Source organism: Astatotilapia calliptera, chromosome 13, assembly GCF_900246225.1.
Source record: "Astatotilapia calliptera chromosome 13, fAstCal1.2, whole genome shotgun sequence".
Lineage (NCBI taxonomy): Eukaryota > Metazoa > Chordata > Actinopteri > Cichliformes > Cichlidae > Astatotilapia > Astatotilapia calliptera.
In genome coordinates, this window is record NC_039314.1 from 21,661,146 (window position 1) to 21,681,302 (window position 20,157).

At 39.1% G+C, this 20,157-nt stretch overlaps 1 protein-coding gene across 3 annotated transcripts; it reads right to left on the reverse strand.

Moving 5' to 3' along the window:
* Positions 1-1,580: 1,580 nt before the first annotated feature.
* pnpt1 (polyribonucleotide nucleotidyltransferase 1) lies at positions 1,581-9,771 on the reverse strand. Of its 3 annotated transcripts, none has more exons than XM_026190823.1 (28): positions 9,533-9,771; positions 9,365-9,425; positions 8,818-8,892; positions 8,597-8,702; positions 8,435-8,484; positions 8,252-8,315; positions 8,113-8,160; positions 7,872-7,985; positions 7,274-7,460; positions 7,009-7,060; positions 6,855-6,912; positions 6,653-6,749; positions 6,457-6,559; positions 6,019-6,089; positions 5,484-5,520; positions 5,316-5,382; positions 5,132-5,221; positions 4,969-5,022; positions 4,662-4,771; positions 4,455-4,526; positions 4,050-4,113; positions 3,880-3,963; positions 3,697-3,780; positions 3,440-3,546; positions 2,950-3,005; positions 2,736-2,814; positions 2,599-2,646; positions 1,581-2,519 (listed from the first exon to the last, which is right to left on the reverse strand). In XM_026190823.1, exons 1-28 carry the CDS (start codon positions 9,649-9,651, stop codon positions 2,364-2,366), a joined length of 2,313 nt encoding a protein of 770 aa, XP_026046608.1. In that variant the 5' UTR covers positions 9,652-9,771; the 3' UTR covers positions 1,581-2,363. The 3 variants fall into 3 exon arrangements, with proteins under 3 accessions (XP_026046608.1, XP_026046610.1, XP_026046609.1); XM_026190825.1 differs by lacking the exon at positions 9,533-9,771 and adding an exon at positions 9,037-9,220; XM_026190824.1 differs by lacking the exons at positions 9,365-9,425; positions 9,533-9,771 and adding an exon at positions 9,037-9,344.
* Positions 9,772-20,157: the final 10,386 nt, after the last annotated feature.

A 20,157-nucleotide genomic window follows, 5' to 3' on the forward strand; every position in this document is an offset into this window, starting at 1 on the left:
CATGATCTACAGAGAAAGAAAGGAATAAAAGCTTGATGGGTTTTTTTGGCATAAGTTTCTAGACTTCTTGGAAAATATTCCTCAGACAAAAGATTAACTTTTTGGTAAGTAAAACTAACATTTAATTAAAAGAATATCAAAGCAACAGTCAAACATGGTGACGGTAGTGTGATGGTCTGGTTTGCTGCTTTATGCAGCTGATGGAACCGTGAAGTCTGTCCTCTACCAGAAAATCATGAATGAGAATGTCCAGCCATCTGAAATTTTAGCAGACTTGGGTTATGCGGCAAGACAATGATCCAAAACACCAAAACTTCACTGAATGCCTCAAAAAAAAAACAAAAAAAACAAAAATAAAACAAAGGTTTGGGATTGGTCTATTCAAAGTTGGGACCTAAATTAGACGCATGACCTTAAACAGGCCGTTCATGTTCACGAACCTCCCAACATGACTGAATTCAAACTATTCTGCAGAGAATGGTGAGCCACAGAGGATCATCTGCCTCCATCTCAGTCCATCCTCCTCTGTCACATCAACCTTCCTCTGCATCCATCAATCTTCTCGGAGGTTATCCTCTTGTCCTCCTGTCTGGCAAGCTTCGTCTTCAACATCCTTTGTCCAATATATCCACAAATTACCTCGACAGCCACTCCACCCTGCCTATACTGTCTTGTGCACTGTCTGTTGTTTTGGATTGTAGCCCAGAGGTATTTAAGTCATACACATGTATTCTGCCTTGCTTCTACTGACTTTCATTCCTCCTCCCTCCAGATCTGTAGGCCCTTCCTGATGCAACCCTACACATTACTACTAACACTCTTAGATTAAGGCTGAACAGAGAAACACTTAATTCTTCTGTAAGACTCCAAAGAGTTATTAGATCTTTCCCTGTCCAATATTATGCAATAAATTGTTTTAAATAAATGTTGAAATTTTACAGCTCTCCTGTTATCATCTCCACCACTCAGTTTCTTTTAAGGACCCACTGGATGAACCTTTTCTATTGTGAAGCAACTGTCCATCCATCCATCCATTCGCTTCCGCTTATCCTTTTCAGGGTCGCGGGGGGCGCTGGAGCCTATCCCAGCTGTCATAGGGCGAAAGGCGGGGTACACCCTGGACAGGTCGCCAGTCTGTTGCAGGGCTAACACATAGGGACAGACAACCATTCACACTCACATTCACACCTAGTGACAATTTGGATTAATCAATTAACCTATCCCCACAAGCTGCATGTCTTTGGACGGTGGGAGGAAGCCGGAGTACCCGGAGAGAACCCACGCAAACACGGGGAGAACATGCAAACTCCACACAGAAAGACCCCGGCCTGATGTTGGAATTGAACTCAGGTTGCTGTGCGGCAACAGTGCTAACCACCGTGCCACCGTGCTGCCCTTGTGAAGCAGTTGCTTGTGAAGCAACTGTCTTTTTTAAAACACGCTGAAGCAGTACTTGTGTGCCTGCATGTGGCCACTGAAACATGCAATTAAATCAGCTTTTTATGAAGAAAATTTTACATGCATGCACTCAGTACATTCTGGCACGGTTGGAAGGTGTTTTGTTGACTTAAAGACATGAATAAAGAAATCATTAATGACTTTATTTACATATTACGTCTACATACTGCTACTCCTTTTAGTTGGGTTTGTAAACTCTCATTTACAAACCTTTCCTTCTCTCCTGCTTTCCTCTTTCTTTGTCTTTGCACAGCAGTTTCCACCAGCACCCTGCTGGTCAACAGCACCATTGGTAGTCGTTCATTCTTGATGATCCACATATTTGATTTGAAGATTTTACATCGGATCCCCTTCCTGACCTACTTATCCATGGTTGGTAACAGCACTAGGAGTACACTGGCATGTGGCCCACCTGTGGCTGATTTTTTATTTACATTTTATTACTCACATATAATATAAATGCAACACCATATAAAGATTAAGAAAACGCCTCTCTCTAACACATCACCCACTTGCCTTTCTTTTCTTTAGTGGACACGCTGCTACAACAGATACCAAATATGCCTCAAGAGGCAACATTATCACACATGTGAATGACAGAAGCACTGTTGTTGTGTAATGAAAGAAAAATCTTATGACTTTGATACAGTCAAACAACAGAGCATGAAAATGGGTAGACACTTGTATTTTTGAAAATGTTTGCCTCCTCGTCTTATCCGTTTGTTTGTGCAAATTCTCAGAGTCATGATGTCAGCAGCATTTTAGCCACATCCATGCTCTCAGCAGCGGAGTAACCTTCTTTATGTATAGTTCGTAACAAGATCTGTTGTTTGAAAAGGGAAAGTTGACTCAGTCCAAGTCTACTCTGACAGAAAAGCCAGAAGTTAGGCAGTCATGGGGGAGTGTCACGAATCTGTACTGGTCGTCTGCATGTCGCTTGAACCCATGGAGATGCTCTGTTTGTCATTCAGTCTCTTTACGACGCTTGCAGCGGTAGACTGGAGCACCTTCCGCGAAAGCCTCATTCTGCCATCTGTTGGGTCCCGTCCAAAATACTTGACCTGTTAGCAGAACACAGTTTAGATACAAGCATCCCAGACTGAAATACGCAATGCCTTGTCTGCAGTAACCGAGACGCACCTGTATCTCCTGTCCCACCTCTAAGCCCAAAGCACTCGGATGTTTGATCTAAAAGGAAAATAAAGGAAGTGACTTAAGTAGAAATCTTACCATCAGACTCAAAAGGAAAACCATTTTACGCAGACAAATTCACAAACCCGTTTGTGGTCCAGCTGGGAGTTGTGCAGCAGGACAGGAGTCATGTTGGGATAAAGTTTCACCATCACGCCAATGTCCCTAAAGCAGAGGAGCAGAAGAACAGATGAATGTATGAAGGCTGCAATACTTTATTTATACATAAATCAGTTTCCAAGTGTGGAGAAATAACTGTAAACAAACACTGTTGGTAAATAACGCATTGTTTTAGTTTACCTTATTTCTGTGATGGTGGCAGTGTAGATAGCACCAAACTCCAGCTGCTGTTCTTGCTGCAAAACAAAGAAATAGACCCATTTTCACCTACATACATTATGAATATGTGTAATATGTGTAAGCAGTTGTTCTTAATGTTTTGATTTGTTTATGCAGGTCATGTTTGCATTGTGATATAAAACAGCAATTGAGTTTATATATGTGCATAAAAGGGTGCAAAGAAACTATTAGAATATATAAATATAGATATATATATTTTATGTTTTATTAGAGCATGCTGAGAGCTTTCCTGTTTTTTTAAGTGTACTGATCAGGATTATTTCTCTTATTTCTTTGTTTAAATGCCATCTAGCTTAAGCTTTATACTATATTCCTCTTTTTTTAATCTGTTTCGGGTTCTCTGTAGAGCAAATTTTAACACAAATTTTGAAAGGCTCTGAATAAAGACAGACTGCTATTATAAAGGTAATTACAAGTGGGGGAGACTCACATCATCTTTGCAGATCTCGCTGATGAAGTGTTGGGCTTCGTTCATGGCTCCTGGTGTTGGAGCGAACACGGAAAAAGTCTCTTCGTCTACCTGACTTATCGTCACACCTAAAGGCAAAGAAGAAAACGTGGTGACGTTTTTATATTCTGCACAACAGTTTCTATTATGAAAAAACAAATCTGTGTGCTGCTGGATTAGCATCACGTCACCATCACATTCCAAGTTGCCTTTTTCAGACTTTATTACTTATACATTACCTGTTTGAGCTTGAAGCCTGCGGAGGTTGTAGCCTCCAGGGCCAACAAAGCGAGCTCGCCTTGAGACAGGTACCCGGACATTTTCTGAAGACAGAAAACATCACATATTGGAACAGATGACAGTAAAAACTGTCTATTAAATATTGCATCTTTCTATATATATAATATTCAGACATAACCTACCTACAACAGGTCCATTCTCTTTCCTGCTCTCTCTGGGTTTTGCTATGCATTTGTTCATAATGCCCAAGATCTCCCTCTTTGCCACTGAAACACAACAACAGGCAAATGCTGAAAAACAGCCATGCAAATAAAATTTTAATAAAGAGTATATTTCTCAGTTTTGGGGCTACCTGTGGCCTGTTGGATTGCCTCCATGACCACCTTCAGTGGCAACCCAGGAATCTTCACATCAGCCTGGAGGTAAAATAAAGAAAATTTAGTTAATACATTTCATCTGTATCAGAAAGGCCATTTATGTTTCACCACGCAGTCGTTTAAGCAGAACAACACTTTCACTAAGAAGAATCCTGCTTAACTTGCCATTACAGAGACAAGTTAGTGCTGTCTTATAATAAAAAGAGAATAAAATAAAGCTCTAACACTATACTGGTCTCTTCTTTAATATTTTACACATTGAGTACAGTTTATATTAAAACATTTCTATGAAAAAGTGATGTCCCTTCAGCTAGCTTTATTAAATTTTACTTCTAAAACATCTTTCTTAGACACTTATTACAAGTTACTCAATGCAGTACCTGTAAAGCAGTGATACCCTTGTTTGTTCCTGCCAGTTTGAAGTCCATATCTCCCAGGTAATCCTCTATTCCCTGTTTACGAAACAGTTAAGAGCTCATACTCAACACCTGTCATACCCAGGAACAACTACAATAACATTTTGAGCATTCAACTATAATCTTTCTTCCACTTGTTAGTGATAATAACTGATCACAAACTGGACTTACCAGAATGTCTGTTAATAGTCTGTAGTTTTCTATCTCAGCAGGTTTTTCTGGGTTAGCCTTGGAGATGAGACCAATGGCTACACCTGCCACAGCAGAAGAGATGGGCACACCTGGCAACACAGATTTAGATATATTAGTTAATCATTATTATATGACATATTATCTGACTAGCATCGTATCCAGACACATGCAAAATTCAGGTCACTTTGAAAAAAAAAAGCTGATGTTTGCTGTCTGCACGTCTAAGGTCCAGAGAGCAATTTACAACTGGATTTTTCCTGGATTAACTAAAAAGTCAGAACAGTACCTGCATCCATAAGAGCGAGGCTGCCCCCACACGCTGAAGCCATAGAGGAGGATCCTGAGAGGACATGCAGAGATGGAAATATGTTGAAAAATAAGAGCAATGGACACATTCGTATTTGTGACTTTTTATATTACGACTTATAAAATTGCTTCCCCGCACTCACCATTTGACTCTAACACCTCAGCAGTGACCCTGATGGTGAAAGGGAAGTCTTTAGGAATGACTGGTCTCAGAGCCTTCTCGGCCAGAGCTCCTGCAAAAACACGAACAATGCACAAAAGATTCTTGATGGAAATGAGGGATTATTAGACTGAATACAAACAGAGGATGAAAAAAGTCAAACAAACCATGTCCAAGCTCTCGCCTGTTGAGGCCTCCCATCTTTCCAGTCTCATTGGTTGCATATGGGGGGAACTAAAAGAAAGGAAAGTTGACTTTACAGCTCTATTTGAAAACTAAAACAATTATATTTAATATCTGATAAACTATGTGACTTAAAAAATGATTTTACTTACTTCATAATGAAGCATAAAGTTTTTGTCTTTGATGCCACTGCAAAAAGAAATGCATGCATCACAGGAGTGCAGATGTTGGTAGACGCTGGCAGTATCTCCACAATTAATAACTAGCTTTTTAAATACATTCCTTGAAACTTCCTGAACAATGATCCTTTTCAATACTACATTAACATACTGCATATCTGTATATATAAAGTATATGAGGTGATACCGTTTTTTTAATCCATGATAAACAGTATCAGCATGAGCAACAAATATCCAGTTATGGTCATGCTCCCGTCTGAGCATCCATGTAAGGAAATTCCAAAAAGTTGATTCTGTTTATCTGGATGTAGCGTTTTCAGCGGGACAAATGTTTAGTCACTCATCAAAGTGACTTCTTCAGTCTCAGGATCTAAGGGGAAACCTGCAGGGGTCTGCAAGTGACTGAAGAAGTCACTTGGGTGAGTAACGAAATTTTCTCTCCCGCTGAAAACGCTACTTCCAGATGAACAGAATCAACTTTTTGGGATATGTGTTCGGGTTGTTTTACCTTAAAGCTGTAGTGATAATATCTGTTTTGATGCTGGACTCCAGGGAATCAAATGTGACACTGCACAGCACCTACAGGGAGCAGAGGAGGACTTTGTTACAGGTAACATCCAAGTTTTTCCAGTTTAGAGGATTTTTTAAACACAGAATGGTACACTGGTAACACAGACTCATAGACGATACTTTATTTAAACTGATCATGCTTAAGTGTGTACCAAACAGGCCTACTCTGAGCCAGGAAAAAATCCTGTGTAACAGTCATTAAAGCGACATATCTCGACTACAGTTTCAGCGTTCCTGCTGTTGTATTCAAACCTGTCATACTTTTGCTTTCAAAACTGAAGAAACAGCCACAAACATCTTCAATCCCTTCAAAAAAAACCCAACTTATTTACCAAATGAACTACGACTTTTGTTGGCTCTTTGTGCTTTAGCATACCTGTGTTTGTCCTCTTTGAAACAGAGCCGAGCCATGCAGCGGTTTAAATAGATCTACATCACATGAAATGTTTCTTAAACCAGTCAGCTCTCTTCCATCACACCTAAAAACACAAAATGGGAAACACAATGTTTCCATTTTTCCACACCCAGATGATGTGACATTATAATATCCACCCACAACACAGAGTGCTTACCTCCTGTACTCATTGAGCACTAGATTACGGAAGATTTCCTTGCTCAAAGTGTTAAAGGATTCAATGACTTCAAAAGGCTCGGCCTGAGGGAATTTTTCTATGAATCGACGACATCAATTGACAGGGGTTAAAGATGGAAATACAGCAACACTGGAAACTCAACTGTAAATTCTTTCCATGCACCATAACTTTGAAGGCCTACCTTTAAGTTCCTCTTCAGTTTCCAGCCGAACTTTGTTGATTGCTTCATCTCTCGAAATCTAAAAAGATTATGATGAGATTATTACAGTTATTTAGGTAAACTTCCCTAATACATAAACTGAAGCAGAAAGCTGAATAAAGATGATAGATTTTACCTTGTCATGAGTATAATCGGTAAAAACAGCGTAGATCCTCTCAGAAGCTAATCTGCAACAGGAAAAGGAAAAGCAAGTCATTTCTGAGAGCTAGAACAATATAAATCCTATTTTTGTCCTATTTTTGGCCAAACCATTAAATGAAATCATTACCCTTGCCTCAAGATTATTTTGTTTTCTCGTTTATCAAAACATTTCAAAATACACTGCTTAATTCCCAGCATCCTTTGCCTTCATCTTCCTCAGTCTCAGGCTGTGTTCTTACCTCCGAACATGTTCCACCATGTCAGCCGGGGGTGAAAACATCTTGACCGGGGTGCGCTTAGTCACCTTCTGCTCTCGTGCCAGCTGCTGGATGGCATGTATGATTTGCTGGGTGTGTTTCACTCCCACCTTCACAGCATGGCAGAAGTCCTGCTGCAGCACGTTTTCAGCTGATGCCTCAATCATCACTGGCAGACACAGAGAAACATGAGTATGTGATGCTGTCTAAGACAGGCACAAGAAGCAGGAGTCAGGAAAATGTAGGATTCTCAGAAACTGAATTATTACAGAAAGCCACACATCCAGGCCACAAAAAGATTTAAAAAAAGTCCAAGGTAACCTTTAGCAGAAATTGTCAAATTTAAAACACAAAATGCTATTATGAATAAATCCCCATAAAGGAGAAGCAATAAAAGACAATTTACATAAAGGTAAGTCTATAAATACAGGAAGTCAATACTTCTGCAGGCACTATCTCCTCAGCAAAGTGATTCCAAACACTTGATCAAGTGTTTGAATTCTAAACTTAGCAGCTTAACTACATGCCGCTATAAACACTAGATATTCTGCTGCTTATCACATACCAATTATTAACTTACCCACTTGACTGCTGGGAGCTCCAGCCACTATCAGGTTAAGACTGCTAGAAGCCATCTCTGCCCTCGTGGGGTTGACCAGCAACTCTCCATTTACCATACCCACACGCACAGCACCTGCACACACAATAACATAAGTAGCTCCAAGGTGGAGATAAACAATAATAACAATAATGTCCCAGGAACTGAAAGTGAAGTGAAAACCACCATTTCAGATCAATAAAACAATATGCATATTTCTCACCCACTGGTCCATGCCAGGGGATGTCAGACAGGGCCAGGGCAGCAGAAGCTTTAATGGAAGAATATAATGTTTTACTCGAGGATATAAAACAAACAAATCTGATTTGTGAAGAAATCTCTGTAGCTGAGATTTACCTCACCTGCATTAATAGCCAGCACATCTGGATCATTGGCGCCATCGACTGCTAGCAGGTTACAGAGGATCTTTAGGAGTGAACATACATTAAAACAGAATGGGAGGATTATCACCTTTGTGCAAGAAAACAAAAATGTGGCAACATAATCACCACATGACAGTGAAAATTCTTTAAAATTTAACTTACCTGAGTGTCATAGAAATAACCAGGAGGGAAAAGAGGTCTAATCGACCGATCTGAGCAAAACGAACGGGAAAGTTAGTCAGGTCACTCCAATTAAACAGGAAACCAAACCTCCACGACAATGTTATACACTCAGTAAGGACAGCGCTTATCTTATTAACTCACCAATAAGTCTGCTGGTGAGGATCTCATTGTCGGTGGTGCCCAGCTCTCGCCGCAGGTAGTTCGTGGGAATCCGACCAGCAGCTGCAGCTTTCTGTCTGTAGTCCACCTGTCAGTTGAAAAGGATATTAAATCAAAAGAACCCCACCAGATGTTTCCTTACATCGGGGATTCATAAAGTCAAATCCACTTAGAACACGGCTGTAACAAACATGGAGTCGTACCACAAGCGGCATGAACTGAGACGGAGAAGGTTTGGTTTTGCTCACAGCGGTCACCATCACAGAGGTGTCTCCGAGCTATGGGAAAAGGAAAAAGTGGTCACCATTTAAACCTGAAGAACAACATTTTTTTAAAAAATCACAGGTCATCTTTGCTCTGTTTTAATAAGCAGCCACAGAGGTGAATTACAAGTTGAACATATGAACACGAACAATACAAGCCTCAGTATAGGTTCTGCTGTGCTGTGCTGACACGTCCTGGGTAAAACGGACATGGGACATAAAGCCAAACTAATAGACCGGCTGCTACCAGTTGAAAGGATTTTTTTCTTGGTGGGATTCCTGTGCATAAGTGACGATTCTCTGCATGCTGATGGCCCATGGTTTACTATTCTGTAATAAAGATCTTTTGCCAACAAAGTTATGCCTGGTGTTTAATGAATTACCACAACAGAAGGAGGATTAGTAGTAAACAGAATCAGAAATAGAAACAATACACAAAGAAGCAAAAAGAAAGGGCGAAGACAAATCAAAGAAGACTTTTTTGTACCTGTACTACAGCAGCTCCATCAGCAAATCTGGCAAACCTCCCTGAAGAGATTTCAAGTTTCCTACAAAAACAGCAAGAACACAACACGTGAAACTGCCAGTGACCCTGCACCGCTCGCTTTATTTCACAGTTCATGGAAGAGAATGGAAACTGGGAAAGACCACTCACTTCTCTCCGAGGTCCACTCCCACTCTACATGCGTTAGTATGGCGGCTGTAAACACTCTGGTGACATAACCGGACATGAAGGCGGGCGAACGAGCGCCCCAGCCGGAGCAAATACTTCATATTTAACCAGTAAACAACAAAAATATCCGCGCTCAGTTTGTCTTTACAGTTGGGATGTGAGCGAGGAGGCTACCATGACAGTTCGTCACATGTGCGGAATTACGTAGAGAAGCTGTCTCTTCTGATTGGACAGAGCGAGGAGAGTGTGTCACATCCACGGAGTTTCCTGCCATCCAGTAAACAACAGTTCCGCTTGATCTACTTTACATTTATCTATTTAAATAAATAAACAAACAGGTGTATTCAAATTGGCTTTTAGTAATCAATAAGGTTTTCATTTTACATATTTTACTTGATTCTCTATAATCTTAAAAAAGCTCAAAAGTATGGCATATTTTTCGATTGTTTGACGTATGTAATATATTTTTGTATTTATTTTCCTATAATCTCCTTGATGTCTAGTTACTTAAAAAATATCAGTGAGTTTAGAAAGCAATATAAGAAAAAAAGAGGAGTAAAACTTGCTAGAGGAAAGAGGAAATACAAAAGATGACACGATCATTCACTTAAGACCTCCATGAAATCTGATTGTAATGGTTTGATATATTTGACCCACTTATTCCACAAATTAAAAAAAACACATTTTCTTAAGACCGAGTAAAAAGTTTAAGGGGAAAACAGTATTAAGTTTGCTTTAAAAAAAAAACCTCTTTCTTCACATTCCCAGAATATATGTCAGTGACTGATTTCTTAAAATCTAGATTGCATCTAACATTTGCTATATGCAAAATGTCTTAAGCAAACAAATAATCGTGATGTCTAAGATGCCCGTGGAAATTATCATGCTGTAAATGACAATTTGTGCATTTCTGTGGGAATTTGCATAGATCAGCCAGTTCTCATCTTATGAAAGACTACCCTCAGTTTTCTATTTTTATTTATATCTTTTCATTCTTCTTCTTCTTCTTCTTCTTCTTCTTCTTCTTCTTATTCTTATTAGTAGTAGTAGTAGTATTAGTATTATTATTATTTACAATTTTTCAAGGCGATATTTATGTTTTTGCTGCGTCACTAAAATGCAATTTTAAATTCTCACCACTAGGTGTCAGGATTAAAAAGCTCATATAAGGCATATAGTTCTACCACAACGGTCAGACACTCTCCTTTTTCTCCATGGACGTCACTGTTGAAGTATAGATTTTTGTTTGTTTGTTTGTTTGTTTGTTTGTTTGTTTGTTTGTTTGTTTGTTTGTTTGTTTGTTTGTTTGTTTGTTTGTTTGTTTGTTTGTTTGTTTGTTTGTTTGTTTGTTTAAAAAGTTCTGCTGATATTTTCGTTTGCTCGACTTCCAGCCACTTTCATTAAAGTGGTGAGATTATTTCAACCCTATATAACAGCATATAAGGAAAAAAATGCTTGTGTTGCTATCTCATCCATATTCAGAAAGTTGCCTTTGTTCAGGAAGAGTAACGTTTTTGTATCAACTGTTATGATTTATCTTGAAACCTAGTATTAAACATTGCATGGACCCTGTCCAGTTATCAGTCAGTACATCTGGCAGTCAATCAGTGAACTTGCCTCCACATGAGACGATCAGTCCTGAAGTTTGTTTACAGCCTTCCAGTCAGTCAGTGAGCCAGCTCACTAACACTGAGCCTGGTGCAGTTGTTATAGCAACAGATGAAGTGTTAACAGCATCTCCAGGCATTACTTTCACGCATACACGCACGCGCACACACAGAAGCTAATTGCAGGGCTGAGCAGCAGGATTTCACACGGGCACACACACTGAAACACATAAGCTCTCATTCCCATTATTACTAAGGTTTCTACCAGTTTTATCTTGTTTCCGTGGCTCCAGGACACACTGAGATCTCATTTATACCACGCAGAGCCACAAACTATTACTGTGTAATGGACCACTCAGTGTTTTCCACAGGACTACATGGATCATATAAATAACTCAGTGGAAGATAATGTGTTGTTTGCCTTGAAGAGAAAATGTAAATGTCTAGAGACAAATACAAAAGTTTGATATATGTTAACGGACAGGCTGTATCAATCAGTCATTAATTCATCTGGTCATCTAACAGAGACTCCTGTGGCCTTGATTTGATGATTTGAACTAACTGCATAATAATTAGAATTACCCAATTTCCTTCGGGGTCAACCTTCAGGATCAAAAATTTTTTATTGAATTGAATTGAATCCATTTGACTAATCAATGGTTACTCAAACAGGGAAGATTTAGGGGAAGTAAAGGGGAAGTAAAAGTATAATATCAGTTCCATCTTTCAAGAAAATTGGGACACCACTTTAAGCCATAGTGTCTGGTCTTCATGTAGGATGATCGTGCAATTGATAAAAGTGCAAAAAGGTTTTTTGTTTATGTGTCTGGAGTGTGTTTGTCTCTCGATCACTTCAGGACACAAGAGGCTTACGTGGTTTAGTGATTTTCATGCTGTGTTGGATCAGGAGGGGGCAACAGAACAGCCTGCATTAACTCTGCACTGATTTTCTGTCACACACACATGAACACACAAATGCAGAATCAACAGGAGCTTTAGCGGGGGTGAGAAACGAGGCTTTTCTGGCTCCTTGGCGATCAGTTTGAGTCAGAGTGACTGATGCCCTCAGGGGTCGGTGCATTGGTGGTTCTTGGTGTCCAGGGCTGGGCGCTCAGGTATGTACCAGCTCACTCCCGGTGGCTACTTGGCGGGGCCTGGCGCCTGTTGCTCGGTCAGGCCTCCTCCGGGGTGCGGGGGGCCCTCAGGCCTCCGGCCTCTGGGCCTGCGGCTCGGTTCACTCTGGCACAGCTGGCTGACTGCAGAGCTGGCGGGCACGCCGGTGCAGCCCCCTCTAGCTTCTGCTCGGTGGCTACTGGGTGACACCTCGTCTGGGGATCCTCAGCCCTTCCCATGAGGGTGGCACGGATGCCCCTCCGGTGGTCCTCCTTGGGCTCTCGCACTCTGGGGCCTCTGGATGTCTGGGGCCTGGATCTCCTCCATGCCTGCTTCATGCTCTGGGGGACAGGGCTATGGCTCTCTACATCCTCTTGCAGACCATTACATGTGGAAACCATTCGAATACAAGCGCACTGATCCACACAGATGTGCACACGGGTGTTCACTGTTCGTAGACTTAAATTACACCTTTCTTGGCTGCTACTTCAAAGCACATTGTGCGCTGTCTGTCCTGCGTGCTGCACAACAACATTGAATATTTAGTATTTACTGCTGTTTACACTTAGCTAGATTAATGCGATGATGTTGTGTTTAGTATGTTGCTTTGTTTTTTTTTTTGCTTGTTTTCTATTCTTTTTCTCTCAACAGGTGATCCAGGAGATTTTTTTTCCCCTTCTCCCCCCCCCCCCCCCCCCCCCCCCCCTTCTCACTGTCCCTCTCCCCTTCTGTTATTCTTTTCCTTCCTCTTTCTTTCTCCCTTTCCTATCCCTCACTCATGTCTGTCCCGTCTGTAACAACTGAAAATAAAATAAATAATAAAAACAAAGGTCAATCAAATGGACCAATACGGCAATGCCACGATGATCCATTTGGCAAAATAAATCCATTGGGTATCCTTGTTGGTCTTCAGACAACAATTCTGACGGCTAAAGAACCAAATGGGACAGGCAAAAAGAAAAAAAAAGAAAAAAAAAGAAAACCTTTAATTGAGTACTGCTGTTTAATTTGTTTAATGATTTTATTTTTTTACCAGAGAAGCGTTGGTTCCTTGTAGTCCTTACTTTATATTTTAAAAAACATCTCATCATTCCTTCTTTCTGTAAAGCGAAAGCTCAATAATTGATTTGACTGATATGGACACGCATAAGCTTGCAGCAGCCATGTATAGACAGCTTTTGGCTACTTGAGCTGACAAGGCATGATTTGCTTTGTCACAAGCGTGATAATTACATTATGGCACATGGCAAGGATCCACATAAGGAGCTCCCTCTCTGAGAACAAAGCAGGGCACAACTGTAGCTCATGGAAGGTTGTTGCTTCATGGCTGTGATTCATTTAGTCCACTGACTTAACAAAAGGTATGAATACCATGCTTGAAAAATACTTACATGTTAAATTTGAAAACAAAAAAAGAATAAATACATGTAAAAGCAAAAGTATTCAACACAGAAAACATACACCCTGTGAGTGTTAACCTATCCTAACTACCATAACCTATAACACTGATCGTTAATAATCATCAGCGTACAAATATGACTCATATATTACTGTTTTTAACTGCTCTCTCTCTCTCTCTCTCTCTATCTATATGAAAGAGAAAGACAAATAGAGAGAGAGAGTATTTATATATACTATATTTATATATAGAGAGTATCATAGGTATTTCACATTGACCTTTTGTGCAAATTTGTAATTGTTGTACATTATTATTATTATTTTGTAACATTGCAATTGCATTGCTGTTCCTTTTCCTACAAGACATTAACATGTACAGCAGCTGTGGGCAAATGATTCAATGATTTTGTATTATGAAAAATCCTTTATGGAGTTTAACACCTTGTCCAGTAAATGCCTTCCAAGGTGTTGCTGTACAGCAGCCAGGAAAACTCACCTTGTATGTATAAGGTCTAAAGAAGTGAATTTTGACTGATGCATACAGTTCACTGGCAGGCTAGCTTTGTCAGCATTATGGCTCCTAATTAATGAATCTTTTGGGATCAGTTTATTGATTAGATGCAGATTAGAACTCCACCCCCCTCCTCTCTCTCCTTTCTCTCTTCTCTCTATTTCTGTGTGTGTGTGTGTGTGTGTGTGTGTGTGTGTGTGTGTGTGTGTGTGTGTGTGTGTGTGTGTGTGTGTGTGTGTGTGTGTGTGTGTGTGTTTACTGGATATGAATGATGATTCAGAGAACACCGGGAAAAGTGTCCTCATGACACATGCACAACATGCTGATGTTGAGATGATCAGTCCAACCAGAGTGTGACATCAGCTGATCATCAGTTGCAGAGATTCATGACAACAGTGAACAACAGTTTTCATTATTATTATTATTATTTTTAATAATAATAATTGGTTGGAAACAATGAAGGAGTATTAGGGTCACATTAAGAAAAAATATATTGTTGATCGTTTTGGGAAAAAATTTGAAATGAGATTACCATTGTTGTTTCAAGACAAACTGCCACAGCTGCTATACCCTCTACAAATTACCTTGTTTAGATGAGTTAGTGAAACAAATTAATGAGCCGTATGGTAACACAACATGCATTCTCTTTATTGCATGAGTGTGTAACCATCGATAACCTTGCATATGACCATTACAATCCATTTCCTTCATTTCCTTCTCCACATTTGTGTGTTTTCCCATCTAACCAGATGCAGCTTTCTGCACCATCTTTCCAACGTCCTTATAATTATCACCACTCTGTGTTTATGTGCTAAAAGAGAAATCATTTCCTTTCTTGTTACTAAAACAGATTCTGAGCTCACTAACTCAGAGGGTACAGAAACTGTAGCAGTATGTCTTGAAACAACAACTGTAATCTCCACATTTTGACTTTTTTTCTTAAAATAGTATCATTTGGGTAGCACTGTTGTTCTCTCAGTGCTCGCACTGGCTCTTTTAGGATCTATAGTTTCTAATGACATCAAAAACATGGCAGGTGAATTTTCCTATTACTGTACTGCAGGAAAAAGCCACTGGTTTACAGCAAATGTAGGTCTCCATGTGTTAAACAATGGCGACCCACCGCTCCCAAAGTCTAACATAAGCAAATGCTGTACAGAGATCAAAGAGCATATCTTTCTGTTATCTCTGTCTTACTATCTAAATTAGCAAAATCAATGTTTATTTATTTTTTGAAATAAAATTGAACCAAAATGTTGTGATTTAAATCGTGATCCTGCTTTCCTAAATATTGGCTTCCTGCAGCATTACTCATTTCCAAAGCCTCTCAAACAGACATGTGACATAAAGCCAAGGGGCTGCAAAGAGCCGAATACTTTTTGATCTCCATCCTATTATGGCCAGTCATTAAGGCTCCTCATAACATCAGACTGTGCTGTTCCTATGGTAGGATAAATTATTCAGACAAAGCAATAAAAATCAACCAATATAAATCCAGTAGCTTTTTTCAAAATTAAACTGCCACCATGATGATGTAGTGGTACTCCAGTGTCTCAATAAAATAAAAATACTTAGTTTATCTGTGAGAGCTAAAGCATGCATCAGCATTTTACAACACATTTTCATGATGAAAGGGTTGGGGCATGCTCATCTTTATTAATGCAATGTTATGCAATTAGGCTTTCACTGTGCCACGGGGCTCTTAACAATTAACATTGGAGATTTAAGAGTTTTGCATTGATTTGTTGTGGCATTGATTCCTTGGTGGGATGGATACAGAGACAGGGCGGATGGTCAGAGTGACCTCCACTATAATGATAGAGGTTAAATCTTTAAATTACTTAATCTAGAAAGGCTGAGGTAATGTTGTAAGATATGCATTTTATTTTATGTTATATGTGTTCGTACACATTCCCACACCTTAATACTCTTATAATCTACTAAGCAGATTACCATTAAATTTGTTCTGAAAATTAATGATACCTGTAATCAGTCACTGGACACATTACCGGGTACACCTTGCTAGTATCGGGTTGGACCCCCTTTTCTTTCAGAACTATGTCAATCCTTTGCAGAAAAAATAAGGGTTTGGAACATCTCTTAGAGATTTTGGTCCACGTTGACATGATAGATCACACCGTTGCTTCAGCAACCATCAGAAGATGGATACTCTGTAGTCATAAAGGGATGGTCATATTCAGTAACAATACTCGGCTAGACTGGGCTTTTTAAATGATGCTCACTTGGTACTAAGAGGCCCAAAGTGTGGCAAGGAAATATCCCCACACCACCGGCAGTCCAAAACATTTATACAAGGCAGGATGGATCCATTCTTTCATGTTGTTTATGCCTAATTCAGACCCTGCAGTTTTCTGGTATGTTGCTGCAGAAACTGAGATTCATCACACCAATTTTTCCATCTTCTATTGTCCAATTTATTTGAATTTTAGGCTCAATTTTCATTTCTTAGCCAAAAGGAGTGGTGCCTGAGTGGTCTTCTGCTCTTTCTGTGTAGTCTTCACTACCATCTTATTCAAGGTTTGGCATGTTGCATGTTTGGATATACTCTTCTGCACACCTTAGTTGTAACTGGTGGTTTTTAGAGTAACTCTTGTTGACTTCCTATCAGCTTGAAGCAGTTGTAGATCTCTGTCTTTAGCAAGACATGAACAATTCTCTGTAAACCTTAGAGATGCTTATGTGGGAAAATCCAAGTAAATCAGGAGTTAAATATTCAGACCAGCCCCCCTGATTTTAGTCCCATGCTCCATCATTGTGTGAATGTGAATTATGGAAAATGCTGGCCAGATTTCCATTTACTTTGGTATATTCCTGATGTTTCTTTTCTTTTTAAAAAAAATCTTGCATTTCAAATGATGGATTACAAAATTTCTCTTAAAATGGCCCATTCTACCAGGATTTAATACTAAACTTTTCTCATTAATGACAAGTTAACTACACTTTCTCATTTGTGTAATAGTCATTTTATCTTTAGTTGAAGAAAGAGGAAATTCTGTGCAGCCTTAGTCATTCAAAGCTGCATCCAAGACCACAAGAGATGGGCCCAGCTCCAAATTAAAATGTTTGTGGCGTCTTGTAAATTCCTGTGGAATAACTAACAGGAAACTACAGTCGTCAAAGAGAACTTTCTTAGAGAGGAGCTGCCAGTGCGTCTTTTACGTCAGCTAGAGGAGAAGTTTCCATGTGGCTCTCTTTGGTAGGTTTCCACTGGGTCTTTTTCCCCACTTTCAGAGCTGAGTGTGTGAGAGAAGTGCTGTTAAATCACTGAGTCATTAGGTGGAGGTGGATGCCGCTTTGTGACAAAACTTCTTAAAAGCCTCATGAATAATAGATTTTAGTAAAACAGCCAGGAGCACACTGTTCAGTCTGAGGTTAACGAAGCCACGCTAATGGAAATAAATGCAAATACACAATCACAAACACATTGAGCTTTACAAAATATCCAAACCTCCACAGGTCTAATCCCCCACAGTAAATGAGTTTTGAAAAAAAAAGTATTCAGGCTGCTGTGTGAGTAAGCAGGCGGTACACGAACCGTGAAAGGTTTTCATTATCTGCGTCAGGCTTAATTGTCGGCTGAGGTGATAGGGTTAGCAGAGATGTGTGTGGGCTGCCAAGGAAAAGAGCTGGGCTTGATTTGAAAAGAAGAAAAAAACATTTGCACAGACACTGAAGCAAATCCCCGTTCTCATTTGATTCAATTAAGAAAACAATGTCAATTAAACCAATTTTCTTATTATTAGTACGCTTCATTTGTCAGTCTGTTAGAAATGACGAAAAACATGATCAATGAGAACAACATCTTCAGGAATAACATATTTTATACACTTTTTTCTACAATTTTACATTAAATTAGATCATTGAAAATCAATTAAATGTTGCTGTAAAATATTGTCAAATATAAAAACCATTAATACTCTATATAGAGACTAATAGAGAAGGCCTGCGAGTGATGTTTGATGAAGCACTCCAAAGAAATACAACAGGGACAAGGAACAGCAATGAGAAACAGGGAACATATTGTTAGAATATTTTGGTTTGAGGGAATGAGTAGAAATGCAGGAGGGGATAATGAAAGTTGACCCAAAGTTATATTTTTTCATTTTTTTAATAAGAAAAAAACACAAAAAACCTGAAACGCTTCTACCTGCCATAATGGTGTCACCTAAAAAACAGAAAAACATTTTGTGTGTGATCAGTGATTCACTTGAACAGATCTGTGCACGTTTCACATCTTGATGTCCAAAATAACAGCACACTACAAAAAAGGACTGCATCGTTAGGTAGACTTTGCTACAAATATATATTTCTTGTTCTTATTACTCCACTTTGACCCTTGAGCCTCCAACAAATTCATGCAGCCAAAACAGTTATTTTCCAGCACTGAAGCTACTTCTTGCACCTTCTTTACAGCCCTGCAAAGGTGTGAGGGTAAATCTTGTGTCGTACATTTCAACATCTGAAAAGCTGATTTGATTGATAACACTGAAAACCGTTAAAAAAGAACTTTATTATTTTTGAATATATGCTTGGATATTCAAAACAATGACTATCATACATTTTTTGTAGTGTAGTTATTGCTACAAAAATTACAAATAATATCAAACTAAAACAACAACAAAAAACAAAACACAATACTGTGTTCTGACTTTGATTCATTGATTGACTCTTGAGTCTCTAATTTGGGAAAGTTTGCCAGCTTCCAGACTACTGTACTTTAAATGAATACAGTGTTGGTCAGAGTCTTTTGGGATAATTGTAGCAGCAGATGTAGTACACAGATCACGCCAAACATGACCGAGAAGTTCATCAGCAATTCTTGGGAGTCCTCCACAAAGTCACTTTGAATTATAACAGCCCAGAATGAATGAGAGATAGTCAGATGGTAAATTGATTAATGAAGTGGGCAGCACATTTGGTTTCTAGTAAGATCAGAGACTGATTTAATACAAAGTACAAAACAAGAATCCTGGCTTTCAGGATGCTTCTTAAAACATATTTGCCTAAACAAAACAAATTAGCATTTCCCTGCATGGACATATCACTGAACGTTAACTTATCTTTTATTTAACTAGTTCATGTCACTTACCTAACAATTACTTCTGGCCTTAAAAATAAGGCCTAAATAATTTAGTTAATAACATTGAATATTTATTGCAAAATATATCATATATATAACCATATCCACTTAGTCTTCATTAAAGAAATTCGATTGTAAGGTTAAAGATCAGAGCACAAAATGATCATATCTGAATCATCACCGAAGAAAGAATAGTATGTTCTTCCTTCCTCTCGTGTTTTACTGATACAGCTCAAGAAATGAAACGACATCTTCAGAGACTTTAAATACATTTGAATATAAAACAGGTGTGTTACCGAATTAGTGCTTCGGTATGCGTGATCTAGGATACAGAGGGATTTATTTCAAGCCTCCAAAAGGAACTTTTGCAGTTCAAATATAAGCAAAGACACAATCAGACATTACATGTTGAAACATGTCAGACTTTTACCAGTTTCTGCTTATATCTAATGAGCATTTTGTTGTACGCTAGACATAGCCCATCTGTTAGCAGCAGAGCGTCATTTAAATGGCTGATGCCCACATAAAGATGCAGACTTCCATGTAAAAGATAAATAGAGTCCTTTTTTGTTTTGTTTACATTGGATTATCCAGCTGAATATTGTGCTTTAAACAACTTACATGGCTTCAGCTAAACATGTTTTGCAGGAAACGAGAGACAGCCGGTCCTGTCATGAACACATACTGTATAGTCCCAAGCTAAAGCACCAACAACAGTGACCGTTAATCTAAATGCAAATTATAACTTCTGCTTATTCAAAACAGCTGGTGAAATGTGCTGAGTGAAGGTTTTAGGGGACTATATGTACAGTAAGCTATTCATTCATTCTTAAACCTGTTTCTTGGAGGTGATTCAGGTCTCTGGTTCTCAAACCAG

What these genes read in the sequence shown, in the direction of transcription:
- pnpt1 (XM_026190823.1), bottom strand. Translation starts at nt 9,651, where the DNA reads ATGAAGTATTTGCTCCGGCTGGGGCGCTCGTTCGCCCGCCTTCATGTC. An exon ending in GGAGTGGACCTCGGAGAGAA is followed by an intron (nt 9,426 to 9,532) that starts GTGAGTGGTCTT and finishes CTGTTTTTGTAG; the next exon opens with GAAACTTGAAATCTCTTCAG. An exon ending in GTGCTCAATGAGTACAGGAG is followed by an intron (nt 6,560 to 6,652) that starts GTAAGCACTCTG and finishes TTGTGTTTTTAG; the next exon opens with GTGTGATGGAAGAGAGCTGA.